The 27,041-nt window shown below is 37.9% G+C and overlaps 1 protein-coding gene across 1 annotated transcript in view; it reads right to left on the reverse strand.

Moving 5' to 3' along the window:
* The window catches only part of TTN (titin), a 311,927-nt gene that overhangs the window by 83,755 nt on the left and 201,131 nt on the right, over positions 1-27,041 (reverse strand). The window contains exons 163-202 of the mRNA XM_043504858.1: positions 25,029-25,079; positions 23,820-24,215; positions 23,334-23,609; positions 22,246-22,521; positions 21,954-22,093; positions 21,322-21,448; positions 20,970-21,233; positions 20,594-20,860; positions 20,179-20,442; positions 19,944-20,083; positions 19,696-19,822; positions 19,320-19,586; positions 18,951-19,217; positions 18,041-18,307; positions 17,633-17,772; positions 16,661-16,787; positions 15,741-15,883; positions 12,912-13,035; positions 12,036-12,302; positions 11,798-11,895; positions 11,457-11,625; positions 11,095-11,361; positions 10,709-10,975; positions 10,338-10,616; positions 9,828-10,236; positions 9,586-9,710; positions 9,228-9,494; positions 7,801-8,070; positions 7,242-7,544; positions 6,823-7,125; positions 5,527-5,714; positions 4,140-4,254; positions 3,269-3,553; positions 2,798-2,949; positions 2,511-2,658; positions 2,216-2,393; positions 1,992-2,113; positions 1,606-1,893; positions 1,216-1,512; positions 909-1,095 (exon numbers count right to left, since the gene is read on the reverse strand). Coding sequence (XP_043360793.1) covers positions 909-1,095; positions 1,216-1,512; positions 1,606-1,893; positions 1,992-2,113; positions 2,216-2,393; positions 2,511-2,658; positions 2,798-2,949; positions 3,269-3,553; positions 4,140-4,254; positions 5,527-5,714; positions 6,823-7,125; positions 7,242-7,544; positions 7,801-8,070; positions 9,228-9,494; positions 9,586-9,710; positions 9,828-10,236; positions 10,338-10,616; positions 10,709-10,975; positions 11,095-11,361; positions 11,457-11,625; positions 11,798-11,895; positions 12,036-12,302; positions 12,912-13,035; positions 15,741-15,883; positions 16,661-16,787; positions 17,633-17,772; positions 18,041-18,307; positions 18,951-19,217; positions 19,320-19,586; positions 19,696-19,822; positions 19,944-20,083; positions 20,179-20,442; positions 20,594-20,860; positions 20,970-21,233; positions 21,322-21,448; positions 21,954-22,093; positions 22,246-22,521; positions 23,334-23,609; positions 23,820-24,215; positions 25,029-25,079 — 8,647 coding nt within the window. The remainder of the gene's footprint in view (positions 1-908; positions 1,096-1,215; positions 1,513-1,605; positions 1,894-1,991; positions 2,114-2,215; positions 2,394-2,510; positions 2,659-2,797; positions 2,950-3,268; positions 3,554-4,139; positions 4,255-5,526; positions 5,715-6,822; positions 7,126-7,241; positions 7,545-7,800; positions 8,071-9,227; positions 9,495-9,585; positions 9,711-9,827; positions 10,237-10,337; positions 10,617-10,708; positions 10,976-11,094; positions 11,362-11,456; positions 11,626-11,797; positions 11,896-12,035; positions 12,303-12,911; positions 13,036-15,740; positions 15,884-16,660; positions 16,788-17,632; positions 17,773-18,040; positions 18,308-18,950; positions 19,218-19,319; positions 19,587-19,695; positions 19,823-19,943; positions 20,084-20,178; positions 20,443-20,593; positions 20,861-20,969; positions 21,234-21,321; positions 21,449-21,953; positions 22,094-22,245; positions 22,522-23,333; positions 23,610-23,819; positions 24,216-25,028; positions 25,080-27,041) is intronic.

Consider the following 27,041-nt stretch of genomic DNA (forward strand, 5'->3'; position numbering starts at 1 on the left):
ATCCTCTAGAACCTTCATGAGTTTTCAAAGATAATTGGTAATGGTTCTGAGATTGCTTCAGCTAGTTCCTTAAATACCCTAGGATGAATTTTGTCAAGTCCTGCCAACTTGAATACATCCAACTTTGCTAAATATTCTTTAACTTGTTTTTTTCCTATTTTGACTTACATTCTTTCCCCCTCAGTGTTTATTCATTGTATTGATTATCTGGTAACCATTAACCTTTTAAATAAAGACTCAAGCAAAATAGGTATTGAATACTTCAGCCTTCTTGAGTTAATATCTCTGCTTCCCTGCTAAGTACAGAATCTACACTTTCCTTTGTCTTTCTCTTGCTCCTAATGTATTTAAAGACCTGCTTCTTATTGCCTTTTATGTTCTTTGCTGGATGTAACTGATTTTGTGCATTAGCCTTTCTAATTTTGTCCCTACATGCTTTTGCTATTCTTCTGTACTCCTCCTTAGCAACAGCAGAATGTTATACTATCATACAGAAGACTAATGTTGGAGATCTGCCAAATGTTTTTGCTACCTGGATTGGAAGATTGTTAGCTACACACAAGTGTTGACAAAATGCCTGTGTCGTGACCTAATGCATGGAATGGAAATGATACCAACTTTGAGAATACTCATTGGCAATCACAGAGAGTGTCCAGGGATGCAGCAGAGAAAGTGACTATTCTATTCAGGGGGGAAAGGATAAAGAATATAAGACTCTTAGTCTTCCATAAAGAAATTCTTGATTAAAATTAGGTATCGAAAGAGAAAGCATGCCATCAGACATTAGTTTGTTCTACATTTAGAACAGCAAAAAAGAGAAAAAGAAAATGATATATGTTGAAAAGGTCAGTGCTACATTTATCTGTATTTATAGCCCTATTTACAAGCTAAATTGATAATAGTCATACTTGAATGCTGTATCTGTCACTGGTATCTTATTGCATCTTATCCATTTATCGTGATCAGGATCATATCTCTCAACCCAATAACCAGTGATTGGACTGCCACCATCTTCATCTGGTTCAGACCATGTTAAGGTCACAGAATCTTTTGTGACTTCAGAAGGTGTGACACCTGTCGGAGGCCCTGGTGGATCTGTACAAATTTATAAATATAAATTTAAACACACACACACACACACACACACACGTACGTATATTTATACATTTTCTGTAAAAGCACACAGTAAACTGAGCATCAAATTAATTAGCTTACCAAAGGAATATTTAGCAATGATGGGGCTGTGTTGAACTGGCTCCCCAACACCATACATGTTTTCAGCACTGACTCGGAAGATGTATTCTTTATGAGGGGTTAAGTTCGTTGCTTTGAAGTTTGTTCCCTTAATAGTTGATGACATCTTGTGCCATACTTCACTGTCAGTAGCTCTTCTCTCAACAACATAGTTTGTGATTTTAGATCCACCATCATCTCGAGGAGGATTCCATGTCAGGAAGCAGGATTCATTTGTAATATCAGATATATCAAATGCAGCTGGGGGACCTGGCTTATCTATTGATGACAGAGATGAATATTAATTTCTGATGCTTATATGGTTGGCTACATTTTTGTTGATTTAAAATAAATATAATAAACCTAATATACCTAAAACATTAACTTCAACAACAGCAGTAGCACGCCCACTGGAATTTACAGCTTCAATAATATAGGTACCGCTGTCACTTCTCTTGCTGTCTGTAATAGTGACTCTGGAATGCTTAGGTTTGGTTTCAATCGTAATTCTGTCGTCAGGTTTCAGGACTTTATCAGCCTTGGTCCAAGTAACCCGAGGCTCAGGCCTTCCTTTTATTGTAGCTGGTAGCTCTATTTTGGTTCCAGCTTTTACAGTCAGTCCAGCTAGAAGTTTCACATCTAGGAAAATTTCTGGGGCCTCTGATTTATGAAAAAATTAAAACATTGTTAAAAAAACAGCATTATGAAGAATGTCAGAAAGAATATAATAGATTTAATTCATTCATTTAAATAATTACCCTTTGTATCCACGGCCTGGATCTCGTCTGTTGGCTTGCTTGGTTTGCTTGCTCCATGTTTATTCAAAGCCTTAACCCGGTATGAGTACCATTCGCCTTCTTTAAGTTTTGGTACTTCCATTCTGTTAATTATAACACAATTCAGATATTTAAAAAGGCAAGAATTGAATATTTTATTTAATTTAAATGACAGTCCTTCTGATTTTAGTGCTTAAAATGCTTACTTTGTTTCAGCAACAGGTTCGCCACAGGGCTCCCACTTATCAGTACCACGTTGGCATTTTTCTACCAGATAACCCTTGATGCGTGAACCACCATCAGACTTAGGTGGATCCCATGTTAGGAAGATGCTTTTAGATGTTGGATCTCTCCATTTCACATTCTCTGGTGGATCAGGCACCGCTATAAAAACAAGAGACATAGAGGATCTTAGAAACCAATCAGAGAGACAGATTTTTTTCAAAAATTATATAAAAGCAAAAGCAGTAAAATAATAGAAACATAAAGATGAGTACTTACTTGTTGGTGCTGACATATTTACAGGTTCATCAATATATGCAGGCTCTCCCGGTCCACATTTGTTGCGTGCTGAAACTCTAAACAAATATTCTTTTCCTTGGATGAGGTCAGGTACAGTGAACTCTTGGTCAACAACATAATCCAGAACCTGAGAAAAAGAAATGTTTCTAATTTATTTCTAGAATTCCTTCCCAAAGCAGCAAATGACCAAACTTCTGCGGTACAAACAGAAACAATATAGGAAGTGACAACTAACTCTAATCACAAAAACAAAACAAAAAACTTACTTTGGTCCATGTTTTCCGGCTTATATCACGTTTTTCAATAAGATAGCCAGTCACTGGACTTCCTCCATCATTTTCTGGTGCTTCCCATGTCAATTGCACTGTGTTCCTGCTCATGTCTATCACTTTTAGTTCTCTTGGTGCACTTGGGCAAGCTGCAAGTGACGCATATTGCATTAATTCATCTTTCCATCAATAGTTTACCATATTTTCTATTCCATCTATTTATTAAAAGATTGGGGCTACTTAGACCCTCTCCCATAAATTATGAACTGTAGGATACTGAAAACTGTAAGACCACTGCAGATGGACTTCAGGAAAGATATTTTTGTTAGAATTATTGTTAAATATACCTCATTTGCTGAATGTTATATAGTTTCTCATAGTATAATAATCTAAAGATTTTTTGCAAGATATTGGTTAGAAGTTATTGCTATAATTTAAATACCCAAAAGGAGGTTTGTGCCTGCTTACCAATGACATTAACATCAATTTCTCCTGAAATAGATGACACAGGGTTTTCTAATTTCAAGGTATAAATGCCCTTGTCTGGACGTTCACTTGGAGTAATAACAAGTTCTGCAAAGGCTGCAGTAGTCACTATTTTCACACGATCAGCCTTTTCTAAGATTTTATCACCAACAGACCATGTTGCAGTTGGCACAGGGTAGCCCGTGATAGGAACACGGATCTTGAGTGGCTCTGGGACAATAACTTCCAGTCCATCTTTAAATGCACTTAAATCCATTGTTGGTCCAACTGAAAAAGGGGAAAAATTGATTCCATTAAATACTTTCAGACTTTTTGATTTTTATATTGTTGTTAATGATACAGCAATTGGCAGATTGCTACTTGATTCCACTTCCACCAGCAGCAGCCAGTTGGGAGCTACCTGGGCCTAGCTGCAGCAGCTCACTCCTGCCCTCTCTCTACCAGTGTGCACTTTAGAAACCCTTAAGATAGCTAGGTAGCTAAACAATAACAGGTGGGACGTTTAACTTCCATCGATAGTAAATGTTTAAATGTATTTTTAAAAGTTTTGGGCCCCATTCAGTAGGTGGCTAGTTAAAAGACTATCCTCCCTCTTCAACAAAACTGCTTATGCTGTTGTTCAATGGGTCTTCCAACAGTAGAGCTAGCCACCTGCAGAGATGGTTGTAGTAAAGAATTTATCTGGGTTAGAGGCCCTTGCTGTTGGCACTCAGTGCTGATATCATAGGTCTGTTGAAGCCATGCACAGTAGCATCCTGATTTTAGCACTGACAGCGAGTACTGTCATGATACCCTGAACAGATGCAGCTTTATGTCTTACCTGATTAACTAAACTAAAAAGAAAACTGCTTACCGTGAGTGTCATCTGCAGTCAGTGGCCCAATAGCCTCAGCTGGATCTGATACACCAGCTGCATTTTCTGCAGAGACTCTGTAGTAGTAACTGGCTCCTGGTTTCAATCCAGTTACCTAAAAAGGAACAAATAACCATTTGCAAATTAAAAATCATGTTAAAAATTGTGAACACAGTGACATTGCACTCCATATGTTTTATGGAAATATGCTAGTGAGTGTGAATATAATGTAACTGGAATATGCTTCATGCAAAAGGTCTCGTCAGGTATCATTACAAAACTTATAATCTACTGAGTGTGTTCATCCTATTTGTATGTATGTATCATTCTTGTATCTAAAACTAGAAATATGACGTATTACTCTGAAGTCCTATTGTAATTATGCGAAGTGTGGGCTATTAATGGTGGTTTAGAATCTTGATGGCTCCCATTGACTAGGACAATTGGTTGTAAATAGCTCTGTTTACTTGCCAACCTTCCTGCGTTTCTGTGAGTCAGGCCCGGATGAATGGAGGCTTGGGGTCTCACAGGATATGTGACCATGTCACCTGGTACTGGAATCCATCTTAATCTGGTGCTTTTCGATTTAGAAGGAGGGGTGGGGACCCAGAAAGACAAAAGATTCCCACCTTGTGCCAAAGCTATAAAAGGGGGTGGAACAGAACAACAGGGGCTGCCAGTCATGAGAAATCCTCTAGTTACCGCCTGAGCTGGAACTAACAAGGACTGTACCAGGGGAAAGGATTGGGCCCAGACTAGGAAGGTATCTAGTCTGTGAAAGAAGCTTATTGGAACATCTCCTAGGGTGAGATTTACCTGTAAACAGTTTCTTAATGTATTAGGCTTAGACTTGTGTGTTTTGTTTTATTTCGCTTGGCAACTTACTTTGTTTTGTCTGTTATTACTTGGAAACCACTTAAACCCTACTTTTTATACTTCTTAAAATCACTTTTGTTTATTAATTAACCCAGAGTACATGATTAATACCTGTAGGAGCAAACAGCTGTGCATATCTCTCTATCAGTGTTATAGAGGGCGGACAATTTATGTGTTTACCCTATATAAGCTTTATACAGAGTAAAATAAATTTATTTGGGGTTTGGATCCCATGGGGAGCTGAGTGTCTGGGTGCTGGAGACAGGAGTACTTCCTGAGCTGTTTTCAGTTAAGTCTGCAGCTTTGGGGGCATGGTTCAGACCCTGGGTCTGTGTTGCAGCAGGCTAGCATTTCAGGCTCAACAAGGCAGGTTTCTGGAGTCCCAAGCTGGCAAAGAAAATGGGCTCAGAGGTAGTTTCAGCACATCAGGCGACAGTCCCGAGGGGGTCTCTGTGACCGAACCTTTCACAAACACATACTGAATATTTCATTTAAGAATGAACCACCTTACCTTACAAGTAAGATTAGGAACAAGTCTTGTATTACAACGGATCCAGTTATCTGTTCCCTCTTCACGTCTTTCAATAATATAACCCATTATTGGACTTCCTCCATCTTTCAGAGGAGGCTCCCATGTAAGCTGCACGGATGACTTAGTTTGGTCTGAATGACTGAGGTTAATGGGAGGACTTGGTTTTTCTGAAAAGAATTTGAAGAACTTAGACATTATCAACTGGAAAAGGAAATTTGGTCTTTCTATATGTAAGTTGAACTCTATCATCCATTGATACCTTAAATATTATTTTAAAGCCTGCCCGGTAGTCTTACTAAATAATTTTTTTTAAAAAGAGGTTGATTCCTGTAGCAGGGTGGTCACCCGCTCCTGCCTTAAAAGGCTTAAAATAGCCCAGGGAGAGGGCTGTGGCAGGGAAGGAAAAGCGGGGCTGAGTGGGAGAAGCAGCCTCAGCTGGGGGCCACTCCCCAATCAGGCCACAGTTGGCTTAATCAGGGCCCAGCTGGCCCTTATAAGAGGGCAGTGGGCCAGAGCACAGAGAGTCTCCTCTAGCTATGGAGGGAGATGGGCCTGGCTGCTGGGGAGCATACCAGGGCACCTGAGGTGAAGCAGGGCTGGGGAAGGCCAGAGGACCTGGGAGGCTCCAGATTGGAAACACCCCAGGCTGCAGGCCTGGCAGATGGCCTAAGACAGGGTACTGCAGTTGCAACAGGGTAGACGAAGGCAGCAAGTCCAAACCCCCCTTGCTTATGATGACTGGCTTATACAGACTGCAGTTGGCCCCAGTGAAAGATGGTGACTGGCAGTAGCCCATAGGCTGAGGCAAGGTGGGGATCGGGGGGGTGTTCCCCAGGGAGGGGAGACTCAGATCTGTGGGGTATTGCCTGGAGGGGCAGCATCCCAAGTAAAAGGGCACTGGGGTCCAGTGACGGTGAGACACCAGCAGAAGGCACTCCGGAGCTGGTAAAAAGAGCTAATTCCCAGAGAGCCAGCAGGAGGCGCAGCTGGGTGAGTCTGTGCCCTGTTACAATTCCCAATTTCAGAGCAGAATTATTTGGAAGAAGCTCTGTCATTGTTCTTAAGAGTGACTAATTTACCGAATGATTGCAAAATATTGCTGGTGAATTCAAAGAAGAAAAGTAGGAAGAGCTAACTTGGCTTACACTACTTTCTCCCCACACATCTCACCCCTCTCTACTCCACTCCTGGTCTTTTCTGTACATATGCTGTACGAATGATCACAATTTCCTTATATTATAAAACAATCAACACTGCTAAGACTTTCATACTCACCAATTGGGTCCATAATTTTAACAGCTCGAGTAGCAGCACTGGGTTTGCCAACTCCAATCTGGTTTTGTGCTCTGACTCTGAAGTAGTATTCTTTGTTTTCCACAACATCAGTCATGGTAGCAGCTAATTCATGTGCTCCGGTGGTCATGGCTGGCTCCCACCTGATTGAACCTTTGTCACGCAATTCAACAATGTAGCCAGTTATTGGAGTGCCTCCATCGTACTCTGGTGGCTCCCAGGTAAGTGAGGCACCAAATCTGTTCACATCAGTAACTTCTACATTCAGAGGAGGACCAGGAACATCTGCATTTTATTTTTTGTGTGTGGGGGGGAAAGAACAATAATGTATGTTGGGAGAAAAAAATACAAAAACTAACTAAAAACATTATTTTGAGATATTTTTCAAAATTGTGGTTTACCAAATTTGCTCTTTGCTTCAACAGGGGTGTCCGTTTCCACTGGTTCCCCAGTGCCCACTCTGTTTTTAGCACTCACTCGGAAGAGGTACTCAACTCCTCCTCTCTGAAGTCCAGTAATGGTATATTCACAACTATCAGCATGGTCAGTGGCCAAAATCCAGGTTTTACGTTTGATATCACGTCTTTCAACGACATAGCCAATTATTTTACTTCCACCATCACTTTCTGGTTCCTCCCAGGCAAGGCTAACTTCACCATCATATGTTTCAGTGACTTCTAAGTTTCTAACTGGACCTGGAACATCTGAAATTTATGTGAAAAGTATTTTTAGTATACCTCATCTTTGTTTTTACTTTGACCTACAAAAAAAGAGTAAGTTGCAATAGGTTACAAATTGCACTGAGGTAGCTTATTCCTGCTTGAAATGAGGGTAAAACTGCACCATTGCAAATGATGGCATTTTCTTTCCTCATGTTCCATAAAGCTAAACTGCTATATTATAGCAATAGCTGTAAAAAGAGCAAAATGTAGACAAGGCCTTAATAAATGCAGAGCTTACCAATAACATCTACATTAATGTGTGCTTCAGCTTTGCCATGTTTGTTTTGGAGTATAACCTTGTATCTTCCTTTATCAGATTTCTTTGCTTCCAAAATTTTGAAGGTGGTGCTGTCAGCTGTTGTATCAATTGTGTGTGTTGGCAGGCTTTCATCCTCTTTTAACCACTCGGCTTCTGCTTTTGGGTAGGCATCATATGGAACAACCATGGTCAAAGGCTTCCCAACATCAACCACAAGGTTCTGGTCAGCAGTCTTGATTCTTGGGGCAGCTAAAGAAGACCAGTGAGGCAAATGAGTGTTTAATGTTTTCAAAACTATTTGATATACTTCTTGCATATTCAATACATATTCTAACTCAGAAAAGGTAATGGGAGTTGCATATGAATCTGAAACAAACTATTAATGTATTCATGGGGTTGCCCCAAAGGGACAAATTCATGCTGGCCAGTGTATATTGAGCACCTGATCCTGCACTGAAGTCAATGTGAGATTTACCACTGATTTCAATGGGCACAGGACGAAGACCTGGCTGAGTATAAGGGAGAAACTGTCCTGCATATATCTGGCTCACCCAAAACACAAAGAGGTCACTGCAGAGGCCTCCCCAATAACAACCACAGAAGAATATTACAGGAGGAGACTAAAGGCCACAAGGCAAAATCCATGTATTTTTGCATGGTACCCTGAAATGCACAAAGTAATAATAACAGCTAGTTCTAATATAGACATTTATTTAGTAGATCTCAAAACACTTTACAAAGGAGGTCAATATTATTATCCCCATTTTGCAGCTGGGGAAACTGAAGTACAGCTGTGAAATGACTTGCTTTAAGTCACCCAGTAGACCAGTGACAGAGCCTAAAATAGAACCAGGGCTCCTGAGTCCCAATACAGTTCTCTACGCATTTGGCCATACTGGGGTGTGCGTGTGTGTGTGTGTGTATATATATATATATATATATATATATATATATATATGTAAAAGTAGGGAGAAGGGGGCTGCTGTTGGACATTAACTGAATGCACTTTCATGGTCTGATGCTGCAAACTGGCACATAAGCAACTTTACTCAAGTGAGTAACCCCACTGAAGTGACTTTTTTTTTTAAAAGAACTGCAGCAGCACACTATGTATGTTCCAGATGGTCTTTACGACATGATTCTTTCTTTTCTTTGGGAAAAAAATGTGTACGTTTTTCATAAACAAATAGAAAATTCAGTTTGGCAATTTTCTTTTTTGACTGAATTATAATGCCAGTGATCATGGAAAAATTGTGTAATGAGATTCCAGATGGTCTCCACTTTACTACACATTCTAATCCAACCTTCTGAAAAGGTATATGAAATGTTACATATAACTAGTGACAATATCTTTATTAACTAATCTCAGATTTTATAAAATAAATACAATAAAGTAGATGACTTACCAGCCAATTCAAGTTTAGCTCTAGCTTCTTTATCTTTGGCAATAAATCTGTATTCGCCTTGGTCACGAGGCCTTATCTCGCATACCTGCAGCCTATGGACTTTTCCTTCACTCATCATCTGATGTTTGTCACCCTGGACTATAATCATGTTATTTCTTAACCACTTGACTTCCACTCCATCTTTATTCAACTCAGCCATGAAGATGACATCAGAGCCTGGAGCTTCATAAATATCTTGTGGCGGTCGGATGATCTCAATAGGGATTTCTGAAATAAATACCCATTAATTTGAAGAGTGTTTAATCTTTCTTCTGATTACTAAGAACTGGCAGAAACTCCTTTTTAATTTTACATTTACCTTCAACAAAAAGTCTTGCCCTTGATTTCCTGTCATCTACTCCACAGGAATATTCACATTCGTCCTCTAGTCTACAGTCTTTTATAATTAACCTGTGCAAATTTCCATCCTTCTCAAACAGATACCTTGATGGGGATAAGGGACGGTGAGAGAAATAAGTGAATTGAAACACAGAACAAACACCAAAACATGACAAACATATTCTGAAGTTTAACAAGAGAAGTGTGATAAAATGTGCATACTTTTTGCCTTCTCTGATTTCTCGTCCATTTTTGTACCATTTTACACTTGCTTTCTCTTTGGAAAGCTGGCAGGTAAAGACAGCATCATCAAATTCAGTGACAGTCTGGTCCTGTAGATGCTCAATGAAATCTGCAGGTGCCTCTGTGATAAGGAGCTCTGCAACAGATTTGTCTTGTCCAGCAGTGACTATGTATTCACCTTCATCTATAAACCCGCAGTCTTTAATGATAAGTGAGTGTTTGTATTTGTCAACTTTGTACAAAATGCGTCTGTCAAATGTAACTTCCTCTCCATTCTTTGTCCACTGAAGGGTTACATTGAGGCGATTGACTTTGCACCAGAATGTGACCGATTTCTTCTCCATTGTCTCAATATCTTCAAGAGGGACAACAATTCTGAGATCCTCCTCTGTTAAAATGAAAAATAAAATATGGTTCATTTACATCCTTATTTAAATAAGCAGTTGACATGATTAAATGTCTGTAACTTTTAAAATGCAAGTTACTTACCCAGTACTGTTAAGGCAGCAGAGCTCTTGACGTGTTCTCCTCTGGCATTTGATAGTGAGACAGTATAGGTGGCTTGATCTGCAAAGTGTGCATCTCTGATTCTGAGAGTGTAAACTAAATCTTTGTGGACCATGATGGATTTTGCACTATCGAATATTGGCTCCTCATTTTTGTACCATTTAGCTTTGGCACCTTCTGTGTTGACCTCACAGTTAAAGACAAGTTCTTCTCCCTCTTTAACTACTTGATCCTTAAGTGGAGTTATAATCCTGAGTTTTTCTGAAATTTTGAAAAAATATTGCATCTTTCATACTATAAAAGATTAAAATAAAATGTGCACACACACCTTACTAAAATAAACAGAAGCTTACCAATCACTTTTAAGTGTGCTGTTGCTTTGATTCCACCAACCATGATGGAATACTTTCCTTCGTCTCCTAAAATAGAGTCCTTAATGACAAGTAATCTCTTTTTGCCATCTGAAATGATGTCATACTTATCACCAGCCTCAAGTACCTTATTACCCCTCAGCCACTGTACTTCAAAGCCATCTTTGGATATTGAGCAGACAAATTCAGCTTTTTGTCCTTCTAGTACTTCAACATTTTGTGGTCGGGTAATAAATTCTGCTGCAATTTCTGTAAAAATAAATGTTAAACATATATTATTTTTTCTGTATAAACAGAGCAAAAGAAAATTGCATACCTTTGTCTACCTGATTTTTTTATGAAAAAATATTCCAGAGTAATTCTCTTACCATGTACTTTGAGTTTGCCAGTTGTGCGAGTACTTGGAAGCCTACAGCTGTATTCGCCAGCATCGTCAAGGCGAGCATTATGAATGACAAGAATTCTCTTTCGGCCATCAGCAATTTGTTCATATCTGCCACCTTCAGGTAATTCCTTATCTCCTTTAAACCAAGTTACTTCAGCACCAGGCTTAGAGACTTCACAAATGAATTTCACAGTGTCAGTTTCATTTACTTCGATATTGGGAAGATTTTTGGTGAAAACAGCTTCCTCCTCTATAATAAGAAATTTAGAAGCGTTCGATTAAAACAAAATGATCAAGCTATTCTTCTTTCACACTAAATATATTTAAGAGTAGATTTAATTTTACCTATAACTGTTAGGATGCCCGAGGTTCTAGCTGTTTTTGCTTCACATGCATATTCTGCTTCATCTTCAAATAGACATTTGTTGACCACAAGGATACGCTGGGCACCTTTGGAAATTATGTCATACTTTTTGCCCTTTCTTATTTCAATGCCATCCTTAAACCACCGTACCTGTTTTTAAAGCAAATTGATATTGTAGTACTGTTAGTTATGTTAACGCATTGCATCATTAATCTTAGCATTGTGTTACTTAACAATAACATAAGAGTGAGATTTTTTTTAAAAAAAACCAAAACCTCACATTACAGTGTTATTCAGATAATAAGAACATGATATTACAGACCATGACATTTGGGCGGGAAATTTCACATTCAAACCGAGCAATCTCTTTTTCTTTCACTTCAAGATCGGTAAGGGGCTTTGTAAAGTCAACACGAAGAGCTATAAGAAAAAAATATACATACATGTAAATATCTCAAAGTTGAGAATAATCATAGTTATGCAAGAATAAATCATTACAGATGATAGCATTATTAATAATCATATTAATATCAACAAAGAGGTTAAATTACACGACTTACGTTCCACATTCAAGAAGCAAGAGGTCTTGAAATCCTTAGCATCACAGGTATATGTTCTAGCATCATCTAGTGTGCAGCCATGTATAATCAGTTTTCTGACCCTGCCCTCAGCAATGATATCGTGCTTCTTTGTTTTGTGAATTTCATGTCCATTCTTGAACCATTTCACCTCTGCATTCTCTCTGGATACTTCACATTCCAGTACTGCAGTGGCTTCCTCCTCTACTGTCTGGTCCTCAAGTGATTTAGTAAATTCAACTGGGGGTTCTAAAAGAAGCATAGAAATTAGAGATGGAGAACACCATAATTTTAGCCATCCAGCAATCAATAAAGGATTATTCCCTACAATACATTCCTGAGTGCTATGTCTAATCTAGTTTTCAATTACTCTCAAGTGATGTGGCTCCTATAATTTCCACTGGGACAATAATCCACAAGGATAAAAGATTATGGTGTTGGAAAATTCTTCACTATATTCAGTTTATTTGTTCATTTTTTCAATTTTAGCCTATTACAGTTGTAAGAACATAGATGAGGATAAACAATTTCCTTATCTCCTTGGTGCTTACAGGTTTAGATACTTGTAAATCATTATCTCAAGCCCCTGTACCTTAATTAGTTTAGCCAAGCTGTATATATGTATTGTAGTTTTCATCTTTTCTTATAAGTAATTCCCTGCAATCATTGCAATTGTTTTTGTGTCTCTTCTCTGAATTACTCCAGTTTATCAACTCCTTTCCAGTACTGAGATAACTAGAATGGTATGCAGTATTTTAGGTATGATCTAACCAGTTTAATATAAAGATGTCCATAGACTTCCTAATCCATGATGGAATAATAATCACCAGACAGATATAATTATGCTAACCAGTTTACCTTTTACAGAAAGATTTGCTTGTGTTCTAAAATCCTTTGCAGTCAGTGAGACTTCTCCAGCATCTGTTAACTTGACATCTCTGAGAGTAAGCGAGTGTACTCTTCCTTCAGCACGTGTGACAACCTAATTAAATAAAAAAGCATTTTGTAAGTATCTACACGCGAACTATATGAAGACCCTTCAATTCAATATCATTTATTCTTTATTATTTTTATTGGGTACATATTTTGGACAATTTCCTCCTACATATGCATAGTGGATCAAGGACACTTTCAAGATTTTTGAGATATATGTATATTTCCCCGTCTTATCTACATAGGCACTGGTATTTAAGTACTCCCACATGTTCCAATGGGAGGAAGTATATGTCAAAATCTAAAGAAATTACATCATATATATATAATAATAACTTAAAAATATGTTTCAGAGTGGTAGCCGTATTTGTCTGTTTCAGCAAAAACAATGAGAAGTGCTTGTGGCACCTTAGAGACTAACATATTTATTTTGGCATAAGCTTTCGTGGGCTAAAACCCACTTCATCAGCTGCATGGAGTGGAAAATACAGTAGGCAGGTATAAATACATATGAAAACATGGGAGTTGCCTTACCAAGGTGGGGGGTCAGTGCTAACAAGCCAATTCAATTAAAGTGGAAGTGGCCTGTTCTCAACATTTGATAAGAAGGGTGAATACCAAGGGAGGGGGAACATCACTTTTGTAGTGCTAATGAGGCCAATGTAATCAAGGTGGCCCATTTCAAACAGTTGATAAGAAGGTGTGAGTATCAACAGAAGGAAATTAGTTTTTGTAGTGACCCATCCACTCCCAGTCTTTATTCAGGCCTAATTTAATGGTGTCCATTTGCAAATTTAATTCCAGTTCTGCAGTTTCTCGTTGGAATCTGTTTTTGAAGCTTTTTTGTTGAAGAATTGCCACTTTTAAGTCTGTTATTGAGTGTCCAGGGAGATTGAAGTGTTCTCCTACTGGTTTTTGAATATTATAATTCTTGATGTCTGATTTGTGTCCATTTATTCTTTTGCGTAGAGACTGTCTGGTTGGGCCAATGTACATGGCATATATATGCCACCATGTACCAGCAATGCCCCTCTGCCATATACACTGGCCAAACTGGGCATTCTCTACACAAAAGAATAAATGGACACAAAGTGTCTCCTAAAGAATTATTTTTAATTATTTGTAGAAAAGTACAAAGTCAAGCAATGGAAGTAGTTCTGGTAAGGTGAAGGCAAATGGGAAGTCTAAATTGAGAAGGAAAACAGAGGAGACTGAGTTGTTTCTGAGCATACTCATTATGCTCAAAATAAATATTTATGTCTTTGAAACATTTAGCTGAAAGAAGTTCAGATGAAGTAATAAATTTGGTTTGCCAAAATAGTTTAAGGTAAAGAATAGTCAAACCTCTAATCCCATTTTCTTGTAGAGTCAGTTTGACTCTTGGAAACAATGACAACAGCATTTAAAGAGGTTATTTTAGAGGAAGTGAAGAATCAAATAAACTTGGAGCACTTGAACGTTATTCCTGTGCAACCAAATATTTTGCTGAAGCCAATATGAGCTGTGAGTGTGTAGGGGAAATCAGAATTAAGGTATAAAATCTCATTAAGAAGTTGAAATGAGTCAAAGTGGCCCAAATGGACAAGAATAAGATGATATCCTCTAATGTTTAATACTGAAGTTTCAATATCTCTTACTATATTTTGCAAGTCAGTAATCATGATTAATCCACTTCATTGACTCAAATCCTTGCACATTTTTATTTCAAAATATTAAAGTGAATTTTACCTTGGTTTATTAAACCTCTAATCGGCAGAATTTCAGTTCTATTTACAGATTTTTAAGTATAGCAATATGGATGTCAATTCTGAGTTTGGTTAAACTGAGTAAAACTCAGAAAGAGCTCACTGAAAACCAAGAGTCCTCTTATTAATATACGAAAAAGCTATAGTAAAAATTAAACTAAACTTCAATTTGAATTAAAGAAACACCAACCAGCATTATTACAAATTCTGAAATTTCATTAACTTGTGTAATTCCTTAGACATTTACTTGAGTTTCCTTACAAGGCAGTTCCATTTCGCTAGAGATCTGAAGGCATTACACATAAAATGAATACCTAATAAAGAATGCATCCGAATAACTGCATCTTGTAATATACATTTTATATTATTTATAATCTATTCCCTACTGTTGGCAAACTTCAACTATTCAATTAACCACATTCCAGGCAGCTCAAATCTCAGCACTAAGAGCCAGCACTTGAAGAAGGGTTAAAAATAGCTAGTGAGAAATGCTTGGCAAGCAAACCTGCCTAGAAAGTTATCTGGAAAGCCTGATCAAATGCCTGAAATGGAATTTCAATCTTCTTAATCCCCATATATGCAGAACTGGACTGCAGCTCTGCATTCAGTGGAAAGAATCAGGAGCTTCATTTATTCATAAAACTCACTCAAACTGCAACACACCTTAGTAGGAACCATTTCATATCCCTTGTGGCTGCGATTGCCAACAATTCAGGCACAAAAAGCTTTACTCTTGTGGCCAGTGTTTTTGAGACCTTTTAACTTTTCTTTGTGTGATAAATACACATGCTATTTCAGATCCACTTTATTTACAGAAAAATACAAATTTATGTTTAAGTGAGAACACTTTATAACTGAAAATAGAAGCAGCACATTCCTGTGTCTTAATGCTTCTGCTGCTGGAAGGAGGGAGGTAAGACATAAAGGAGATGGGGGAGAGAGTGGGGAGGAAAGGAAGAAAGGGGGAAATTAGGATTGGAAGAAAGCACGTGGCAAGAAGTCTCTTTACCTTGTCACTGGGTTCCAGTTTCTGTCCACGCAAGAACCACTCCACTACGATTCCCTCATAGGAGAGCTCACAGTCAAAGGTGGCTGATTCACCAGCTGTCACTGTTACATCCTTGAGCGGTCTGAGCAGACCAATTACTCGTGCTTGGCAAGGGGGAGAAATCATCTTCATATTAGTCACTTCATTCAAGAGAGGGCTTCTGCCCACTAATCTCTACGGTGGCTTCTCTCAAGAGAGAGAGACATGGCAATGCAAAGCTATTTAAATTCCCTAACTAGAGGGGGCCACTTGGGGTTCTTAGGGGGAGGGTTGGGCACTGGAGATTCCCTGTTTGCAGAGCCTGTTTCTTTAAAATGAACAAGGTCAGCAGGAAATTGCTGTGCATCTGTCTCCCTGCCAAGCCCTGCATGCCTCTTGCTAGATAAGGCATGTGCCTTCCAAAATAGCGAGTGCTAGGATTGGAGGGAGAGACAAGTGGTCTCCAACCATGTGCTCTGTCCCTGTCCATCAAGAGCTTAGTTCTTTCCTCAAATGTTAGTGTGGTGGCATCCCAGCAATTAAAAGCAGAAATGTCAGTACAACAAAGCTTTTGCTTGTAATACTTCAGTTGCATAACAACTGATGATGCAAGACCACCCAGAAGCCTGAAAGTCAATGTCCTTTTTCTAACTATAAAAATTATATTTAAATAATTCTTAAACTAACAGGGATCAAGGTCATCGGTGTCACCAATACTTCAGAATCACTGTCCCTTCAAGGAGTGACCATGGGCTTGATGCAGTTTAGTGATTTAGCCACCCATTCCAAACAACCAGCTGTGTGATATAATGATTCAGTTAGTTTCATTTTAATTCATTTCTTCTAGTTTTAAAGACATGGCATTAACTATCTATTCATTCATATACTAATAAGATACTTACGTTTCACTCGAAGGTGAGCACTGGATTTGGCATTTGCTGCTTGGAAGTCCACTCCACCAGCTTGGTCCAAACGTACATTGTATAATACGAGGAAGTGCTTTTTGCCTTCCTCCTTAATTTCACACTCCTTCAAGAAGGAAAACAACAAAGCATAGAAGTAGTGAGCTGCATTTATAGAATTTCCGCAGACACCCAAAGGATTTACTGTGTGTAAAACACCACTCATGTGCAGAATATTTTTAGAGACATATGTAGCCTTGTTAACACCTTTCTCTCTATATTATTTCTAAAATATCCATAATGTCTAGGCAATAGATACTTTTGAAATCTGAACTGCTACTAAATTGCCTAGTACAGCCAACAATTCAAATGATGTGCTTGCTCATAAATCCACGTAAGGACTATTTCCATTAGCTCTGCTGAAGATATAAATTTATTCATGAACAATGCACTGCCAAAGTGGGATGTTGGGAAGAACTTAGATATAGTGAAGACACTGGCTTGTAAGCACTAGCAATAGCAGGTGTCTGACAAAGCTAATGAACATATCAGCGGTCTCTCATTACAAAAGATAGTCCTCATTTTAGATCCACATTTCTCTTTCTTGCAGACACACAAACTTACAACTATCTCACTTTTCCTATTGTTTGTTTATTTCCAACAGGACTGCTGAATTCAGAGTTGCCAACTCTTAGGTTTTTATAGTTAGTCTCTCAATATTTGGTGGGTTTTTTTTAAATCACCAAGAGTCATGCAAATATGTAAGACTTTCAGCCTCAGTTTTGTTTTTAAGAAGTAAGTTTCTAGCCTTACTGGTTGTGGAGAAAAACTAAAAAAATCTGAATCAAGTGCACCTAAAATCTCAAAAGTTAGAAGATAAGTTAAAAGAATATAAAATGTATTTTTTTATCTCACAGTTGTTATGAATCTCTATCCACACAGAAGTCTGGGCTTGATCAGCATTATGCTTACAGGTGATTGGTTCAGGGTTTCTCCTTTTAGTTTCCAGCTGGCGTGGATATCTTCCTCAGAGATTTCAGTATCAAAGCGGGCAGTCTCTGTCTCAATTACCTCCACACTGTGCAGGTGGCGTACAATCTTAATATCTCGCTCTGAGGGGTGAGAAAAACAAAGGAACATTTGATGCCATTAGCCTTCAACAGAAACTCACAAGAAGAGCTTTACAACATAGAAAAGGAGTACTTGTGGCACCTTAGAGACTAACAAATTTATTAGCGCATAAGCTTTAAGCTTATGCGCTAATACATTTGTTAGTCTCTAAGGTGCCACAAGTACTCCTTTTCTTTTTGCGAATACAGACTAACACGGCTACTACTCTGAAACCTTACAACAGAGAGGCACTGACAAAACCACTCCTACCTTCAATGTTGAGTTTGGCAGAGGTTTGGTCAGTGCCACAATCACAGGTGTATGTTCCAATGTCTTTCTTCAAAGCTTTCTTGAGGATTAGGATTCTCTTTTTGCCATCAGCCTTGATAACAACATTTTTTGATGGAGTTATTTCTTTGCCATCCTTCATCCATTTCACAGGAGCATCTGCTTTGCTAATTTCACATTGTAAAATCACTTCATCTCTCTCTACAGCAGTATAATCTTGAAGCTTTGCAGTAAAGTAAGGATCTCCCTCTGCAAGTACAAGTTGAGATAAGCATATGACAGTTTTAATTGTTTTAAAAGCACAAAAAGCACAGGTCTTTTTATAAAGTTTGTACCATCTTAGGCCATGCATGATACATAAGGCATATTCTTAAAGCTTTTTATTCCTGTCAAGTGTCTGAACAGAGGAATAACAACAATAAAAAGTATAACATTGTTATTTTTCTGAGTGTCCCAACATTTTGCTATATATTTATATTGGATGTGGTGGTTTGATTTCAAAAACCAGCAAAACCTATTAGCATAACTATTCAAAAATAGCACAGGACGAAGTACATTCAGAGTAATAATTGCTAACTTCACTGGAAAATATTGTGCAGGCTCTCCAAAGAATATAAAATGCTTAACAGCTCCAAAGCACTGTACATATATTAATTAACAAATCCTCACAACAGTTCTGAGAAGTTTTTAAATAATTAGTATTATCTTTGTAAACATAGAAATGGAGACACAAAGAGATTCAGGTGATTTGTCAAGAGCATACAGTGAGTTTGTGGCAGAGCAAGGATTTGTAAACAAGACTTTCTGATTCCCAATAGTGTGTTCTTTTTTCAGGAATACATATAATATCCAACATGTGAATTCATACTGAATAAAAGTAAGATACACTTACCAATAACTGTGAGTTTAGCTTCAGAAGATTTGCTCATAGCTTCTGCTCTGATCTGAGAAGTGTCATCAATAGAGAGATCTTTAAATGTGAGTGTATGGAATTTGCCATCGTCTTTCATTGAAACCACCTTACTGGTATGCAGTCGTTGGTCATTCTTGAACCAGGCAACAGGGATATTGTCATGAGACAGTTCTACAGTAAACTCTGCAGTCTCACGCTCCTTTGCTGTTACATCTTTGAGAGGAGTAATGAATTTCAGACGAATGCCTAAACAAACAATGTGTCTCATTAATGATTACATTTATGTAAAAAATAATTGAAAGACAACTATCAAGTGCATTATCCATAGAAACATCAAGTCAAACAAACCTTCAATGATCAGCTTGGCACTTGTTCTTTTATCTTCAGCTTCAAACATATATTTAGCTTCATCCTCAAATGCAACTGTCTTAATTACCAGGGCATGTCTTGTGCCCTCTGAGATAATTTCAAACTTCTCATCACCCGTGATCCCTTGTGTTCCTTTCAACCAACGGAAAGTCTTGGGTTCCCTAGACACCTCACATTCAAACTTGGCCTCATCCTTCTCAAAGACCTTGACATCACTGAGTGGAGTGATAAAGATGAGAGGTAGTTCTGAAATCAGAGCAGATCATTACAAGTTCAGAGATGCATTTATGCTGGCTTTTTTATTGGTAGATTTAATAAGAAAGTTTTGTAGGCTCGGAGAATGTTGCCACTATACCTTTCACTTTCAGATTAGCTGCACTTTTAGCATTTGCAGCCTGGAAGGACACTTCTCCAGTCATGTCCAGTTTGCAATTATAAAGGATAAGAACATGTTTCTTCCCATCTTCGATAATTTCACAGTTCTGGTTTGAAGGAGGAAATAAATATAATTTTTCTAAGCCATCAACCATCACATGTTACGATGGGGAATTTTTATTTTTAAAAATGTACATTGTGATTTTAAAAATAATGAAAGAGCCTTACAGGTGAAGGTGTTAAAGTTTCTCCCTTTAACTTCCATATGGGGTGGACATCGGGCTCAGAGATTTCAACCTCAAAACGAGCTGTTTCACCAACAAATACCTCCACTCCATACAGGGGGCGCTCCACTTTTATTATACGAGCTGGAAGCACAGAAACACAGGTCAACTTTGCTGTATTAAGCTATATGTTACAAGGTTTTCAGCTGGGGTCCAGTTGGGAAGGCGTGGCCACTTACGCTCAATGTTAACATTAGCTTTTGTCTTGTCAGTTCCACAGTCACACTCATAGTTGCCCTTATCACCATCTTCAATCTTCTTGATTTTTAGGATACGGCGCGTGCCCTCAGCCTTTATAGAGATTCTCTTGGAAGCTGTAAGCTCTTGACCATCTTTGTACCATTTCACTGGTACATCTTTGCTAAGTTCGCACTCCAGAATGACATCATCTTTCTCTATAGCAGAGTAGTCTTGTAATTTCATGGTGAAGTATGGATCGGCCTCTACAAATGGCATGTTGGTTGTGAAACAGTTAGTAAACTTGAAATCAATATATAATTGAAGGCATATTGAAAGGTAAAAAGTTATTAAAACAAATGTTTTGTCACTGTTCCTTTAAGAAATTGTTTATATTAAGTGGTGGTAATACTTTACCTAAGACTTGGAGCTTAGCACGAGTGTGCAAGCCCTTGACTTCAGCCTTTATCTCAGAGATATCATCAAGTGTCACTTCTCTCATTTCTAATTTGTGAGTCTTGCCTTCTGCATGAATCAGAACTGTTCTGCTTGTGTGGAGTTTTTTGTCATTTTTGAACCAGGTCACTAGCATATCTTTATGAGAAAGCTCGAACTCAAAGTGAGCCGTTTCCCCTTCTTTCACTGTTTGGTCTTTTAGAGGTGTGATGAACTTCAACCTGACACCTATAATGAAACATTGCTAGTCAGTACCTTAACATTAGGCTAGTGAAGTTCTAGAAGATGTGCTCTTTAATAATCTTCACATAGTCTCTGTGCATAATGAGATACTTGCCTTCCACAAACAATCTTGCTGTACTCTTCTTCCCTTCCACTTCAGCAGTGTATTCTCCTTCATCATCAAACTGTGAATCGTTGATTACAAGGATGTGTTTCTTTCCATCTGCAATGATATCGAATTTGTCTCCAACTTTGATGATGTCAGTGCCCTTAGACCATATAACATTGGCTTCCCGGGTGAGAACACATTCAAATCGAGCCTGACGCTTCTCAGGAACAGTGACATCTTTCAGAGGCACAGCAAAGTCCAGTTCGATTTCTAGAAACAAAACAGAATTAATTTTTTCAAGCACTCAGTGTGAACTTGGACTAAGTGATACTATATTCTATTTGCTAGTACAGTATACCTTTCACTGTCAGGATGGCTGTAGTAAGTGCATTGAGTGCTTGGTAGAGGATTTCACCAGCCTGTTCCAACTTGACTTTGTGTAAAGTTAGGAAGCGTTTTCCTCCTTCAGCTTTGATTTCACAAGTCTGGAAAAATTACGTTTTTAGTAAGGAAACTGGTATTCTAAATACACAATATTGGATTGTCTTCATAAAAAAACCACTCCAAATCTTGTTTTACACACACAGGGAATAGTTGCCTGTTAGAGAACAGTATTGCTACCAAATCAAAATGATTTTACTCTAAAGGAAATCTTAAAGTAAAATAAAATACATTTCCTTAATGCTCAACTCCTATTTTTAACTTAGGTGCCACTCTAGCAATTTACATGGGCCTGGATATTTTTGTTGTGATGTGAAGCCTTGCAAATTATTTTATGTTATTTGTTGTGAAACGTAGTTCCTTGAGGAGGACCACATTTTCAATCATCATAAAACTTAACCTCGCTAATTTCTGTGCTGGAGCACTGGATGATTGCAGAGACAATCAGACCAGCAAAAATTTTACAATGTGACTAACATAAGTTTGTGGAACTTGCTCACAGTATTCTCATTTTAAATGAACTGCATTTTTAAATGGGAGGATGCTTACAGGTGAGGGCCTCAGGATTTCTCCTTTCAGTTTCCATTCTCCAGGAACATCTTCCTCAGAAATTTCTGTGTCGAAGTTTGCTGTTTGTTTCTCATAAACTGTAACATCCTCCAATGGTTTAAGCAGCTCAACCTCACGCTCTGAGATGCACAAACAAACATGTGTAACATAGTCAATGAAAGTTTTGATACAACTTTACAGCAGTTCAAGTTTTGAATATTCTTGTTTTGAAAGGGTTGAAGATACTGGCATATACAATAATTAAATATAATATTCAGAAAACCTTCCTTACCACCAAGGGTCAGCTTAGCTGCATATCTGCGACCTTCAACTTCTACTGCATATTCACCAACATCTTCAGGTGCAGCATTCTTAATTTTGAGGTAAATGAGATTTCCTTCTTTCAAGATCTCTGTCTTTTCAGTTGGTTCAGCTGGAACTTCCTCATCTCCCTTGTACCATTTAAAATTTGGTGTCTCCTTGGCAAGATTGCAAACAAAGGTAGCTGTACCCTTTGGTTTCACATGCTGGTCTCTTATAGGTTTCACCAACCAGTCTCTTATCACTTCTGCATGAGAAAAAGTTAAATAAAAGTTAGGGTTCGTAGGCTATTAATACACATATGTGAGTTCATAAATGAGAGAAATAAGGGCTTCTCAAATTTAGGTTATTCCACTCTTTGAAAAGACAAAGCCTATAAAAAAGCTGACTTGCTAGTTTATATTGGTTTATAACTTGAAATGAGCACACATGGTTCACAGGAATCACTGCAATAATAGAAGTTGTCATATGCAACCAGAGTAGAACATTTCCCGAAGACTTGTTTGCAATTTATGGAGGGCAGATGGCTAGGAGCATCTATATTAGAATTGCCAAAAAACCAAAGACCCTCCAATAAATCATAGCAATTTAGCGGAGACCTGAGAGCAATCCATACATTTGCCAAAATTATCCACTAATATTCAGCAGATAAAATCCACCAAATGGGAGTCTACTTCTAACAATATTGATGAAATCTGGTTAATTCTGGCATAGTATTTCGAGCACTACTCCCCACTGATCCTGACTGGGAGTTCCACATGAGGATCAATATGACCCTAATCCTATAAATGGTAATTCTGATTCATCTCCCTTTGAATAGCAGCTTTTCCTATAACTTCAGTGGGAGTTAGGCCCTAAAATACCTTGTGAACATTTCAAAATGTGTTAAACAAAAGTGAAGAATAATGAACCCATTACCTAAGGAATAAAAATACGGTGAACACCCTTTTGTGCTCCTTTTCAGGTACCAATCAAGTCAAACTTTCCTTATTTTAAAGTACCCCAAACATGCACACAAATTCAAAGGAGAGAAATTAGAGTTTTATTCTGATTGCTTACCTATTACTTGAACAACAGAGTCACATTTGAGGTCAGTATCTTCCACTGTCACAGTATAAGTGCCAGCATCAGTGTCACCTGCATCCATGATGGTGAGGGCGCGTTGCAAACCAATAATATTCAGAGCGTACTTTCCAGGCTTGTCTTTTATGATCTTCCCATCCTTCCTCCACACCACATCTCTCTCTTTGTTCAGCTCACAGCTCAGATAAAATGGCTTCCCTTTGACCACTGTGACTTGTTCCTCAAGAGTTTTCACAAAACGCACTGGTATTTCTGGGGGAAGAGGGAACCATATTTTGATGCATTTTATTTTTTATACAGCATAGAGATGCACTGCATATAGAATGAAAATATGAAATGATCAATGGAAATTATGACAATTACTGAAAACTCGCATTATACAAACATATTTAAAGCTGTAAATTATAGCTATTCTTTAAGTTGTTGAAGAATCTGAAGCATATTCAGGGTGCAAGGAAATACCTTCAACAATGAGTTTAGCTGTCGAGGTCTTTTCTTTGTTTCCCAGACGTAGCACACAAGTGTACTCGCCGGAGTCTGAAAGCTGGACATCAATAATATGCAGCTTCCTGTCTTTGCCATCTGCAATAAACCTGTGCTTTGGGCTCTCTCGGATGTTATTTCCATCTTTCATCCAGCTGGTACTTGCAGTAGAGGGAGAGATAAGAACCTCAAAGATTGCAGAAGAGCCAATAGATTCAGCTTCTTTCAGCACTATGTCCTTCATTTCTTTAACAAACTTGAGAGGAACAGCTTTTAGTTGGTAGGTGAATGGTGGCTCTTCAGGAGGTTTTTCACCACCACTGCCTGGCCTTAGTTTCCTCCTCTCCAGTTCTGCAGGGGATGGTGTCTTCTTGGCTATAAGTCAGATGTAGAGATGAATAAACTCATCCCAATTTAGAGTTTTGCTTGTTTGCATGCTGTAGCAGCTGGGCTGAATGAGGTTCATGAGCCAGATGCTTAGTTGCCAGTTTGACAAAATTTATAGTGATGCAATTAGAGCACAAAAACTGCACAATCAAGCCTAGATTAAGCAGTCCACAATTCTACCTGGACCAGGTTAAAAGCTGGGGTGCCATGCAGTTTTTCATGCTCAAAGTTTCTACTGGATTAAAGCATCCATTCACTTTTGTTATGTCTAAAACACCCATACTGAGATTTGATATGCCCTCCTTTACAGTTTTCCTCTTTGATTACAATGTATTTACAGTAAAGCTTAATTTGCTTTGTCCAGAATGAGGCAGAACATAATCAGAATCATAAGTCTATATATTTAATCTGAATGGCAACATTTTAGAGATATTTTATTTAAAGTTTAATATTAATCTCTGTTCTAAATTTGTCCATCGTTTGAGTCAAATATGATAATATAAGCAAGGTTAAGTTTCATGTCTTGTGTTAGTGGATGAATCAGATGAATTTTTAAAGATGATTTCATTAAAAATGTAACTTCAGAAATAGGAACAGCCATTCCTATTAACAAATATTGTCTTGGCAAAAAAAAAAAGACAGTTTAGATGAAACTTTATCTAATCTTTGTTATTCTAAGTCATATTTGGGAAGTCTGCTGTCCAATAATTTATACCAGAGAAAGTTGAAAGCATTCATTATAATTAGGATTTTACACATGCAAACTTTGCACTGTTTGTATTTTATGATAATTTCTCTTACCTTTAATAGGAGTTTTAACCTTGCCAGGTTCCTCTTTTGATGCTTTTGGCTCTGCAGTAAAACAGCAATAGTATTAGCAATGTATTAAGTCTAGTTAAGTAGAAGTATGTATTAATATTAAGATAAAAATCTTTCTAAAAGTGACATTTTCTCTTTCTTCTGTCTCCATACATACATATACTCATACAGCAAGGAGAAGGGTGTAAACATATACATTTTTATACAACATATACTGTCAATAGTTAGACTGACATTGAATATTTTGAAATATAGCATCTAAAACTGCATATCCTGTGGTAGATATTTGCATCCAATGAAGTGAGCTGTAGCTCACGAAACCTTATGCTAAAATAAATTTGTTAGTCTCTAAGCTGCCACAAGTACTCCTTTTCTTTTTGAGAAGGAGTTTTAACTTTCTTAACTGGCATAATCCTTTTTCCTGCTTGCCATTTAAAGTTATCTGTTCCATCATTGATACTTCTGCATCTCTCTCCTCATATGGGTTTCAGGTTTCATGCATCTGATGAAGTGAGCTGTAGCTGTAGCAGTAGCTCACGAAAGCTTATGCTCAAATAAATTTGTTAGTCTCTAAGGTGCCACAAGTACTCCTTTTCTTTTTTTATATGGGTTTCAGTGGACTCTCTTTAGCCTGCAAAATTTTTTCCTTCTATTTTAATTTCTGCATCCTGTGGCTTGAGAATTGAATCTGTAAAGATTCTGTCAGCCTTTTTGTGGGAATCATCTCATCTTCAATGAATTTCCCAGTGCCCCCATCATTTCTCACTACTACCCCAGTATCCTCAGAGGAATCCAGGGAACCTTATTCTGCCATTTTACAGTCAAGATTTTTGTCAATCTCTTCTTTTTGAAAGGTATCTATTTTCTTTACTTGGTTGGTGGGAACCATGATTTCTTCAGCTGTAGGAACATCAGCTTTCTTGAAACTAAATTTCCCCACTTTCTGAGTTTTCTTGTTTATGTCATGAATTTACCCAAAGGGACTTTTTCAAACCTCTTCGGAGTGACATCTTTCTTCTCTCCCTCATTTGTTATCAGAGGTATTTCAGGTACTACTTCTTCAGTGGCTTCTGTAGTATCCGTCACATAATCTTTTATGGCAATTTCTTCAGGTTGCAAACTTATTTTATCTTTTTGGAACATCTCTCTTCTTCTGAATCAAGATTGGGGCATCTCCAGGGAGAGAAATTAATGCACTTCCCTTTTCTTTTTCATATGTAGGAATCTTTCCCCTGTCTTTGGATGGAATTCTAGACTCTTCAGGGAATCTTTCATTTTCATCCTTTCTATGAACCTCTAATTTAATTGTATTCCTCTTTTCTTCTCTGGCACTTCTTTCAATGTGTTCAGATGCTATAAAAATGGGCTTTGGTTTCTCATGGGGTGTTCTTATTTTAGCCTTTTCAAAGGCAACCTGACCTATTGCAGGCTCTCTCTCTCCTCATCTTTAACCGTAGGATTCTTCCTTGAAACTACAGTTATTAATTTTGGTTCAGCTTCTTGGGCAACCATCACAAATTGTTTAAGAACCTCTGGCTCTTGTTTATCTTCCTCTGGTTTTAATATTCTATCAACTGTTTCATCTGAAATGTTTAGCTCAAATGCTTCTTCTGCTCAAATATCCCTGCAGCTGCCTTTTGGCTCATGCTATCTTTTACATGCATGTGTTTCTCATCGGTAGCAGACACTTCCAACACAGGGGATTTAATCTTGCCTTTTTCCACAGGTGGCATTTGACCTTTACAACACAGAGTTCTAGTTATCTCAAGAGTTGGTGATGGGCTATGGAGTCTTTCACCTTTAGGTTGCCAGTTCAAATCCAACCCACACTAGCAGTAGCTGAAAATTGTTATTCTGTGATGATGCCTGGCAACCTATGGAGTTTTTGAATAGCTGTCCACATCACCAAACCAATATCAAAATGGACACTAATTGCATACTTCACAAGTGTTCAAGGATTGAATAAAGAGAATTAATTGTACTCTCATTTTAGAA

The sequence above is a fragment of the Dermochelys coriacea genome, chromosome 11 (assembly GCF_009764565.3).
Source record: "Dermochelys coriacea isolate rDerCor1 chromosome 11, rDerCor1.pri.v4, whole genome shotgun sequence".
Lineage (NCBI taxonomy): Eukaryota > Metazoa > Chordata > Testudines > Dermochelyidae > Dermochelys > Dermochelys coriacea.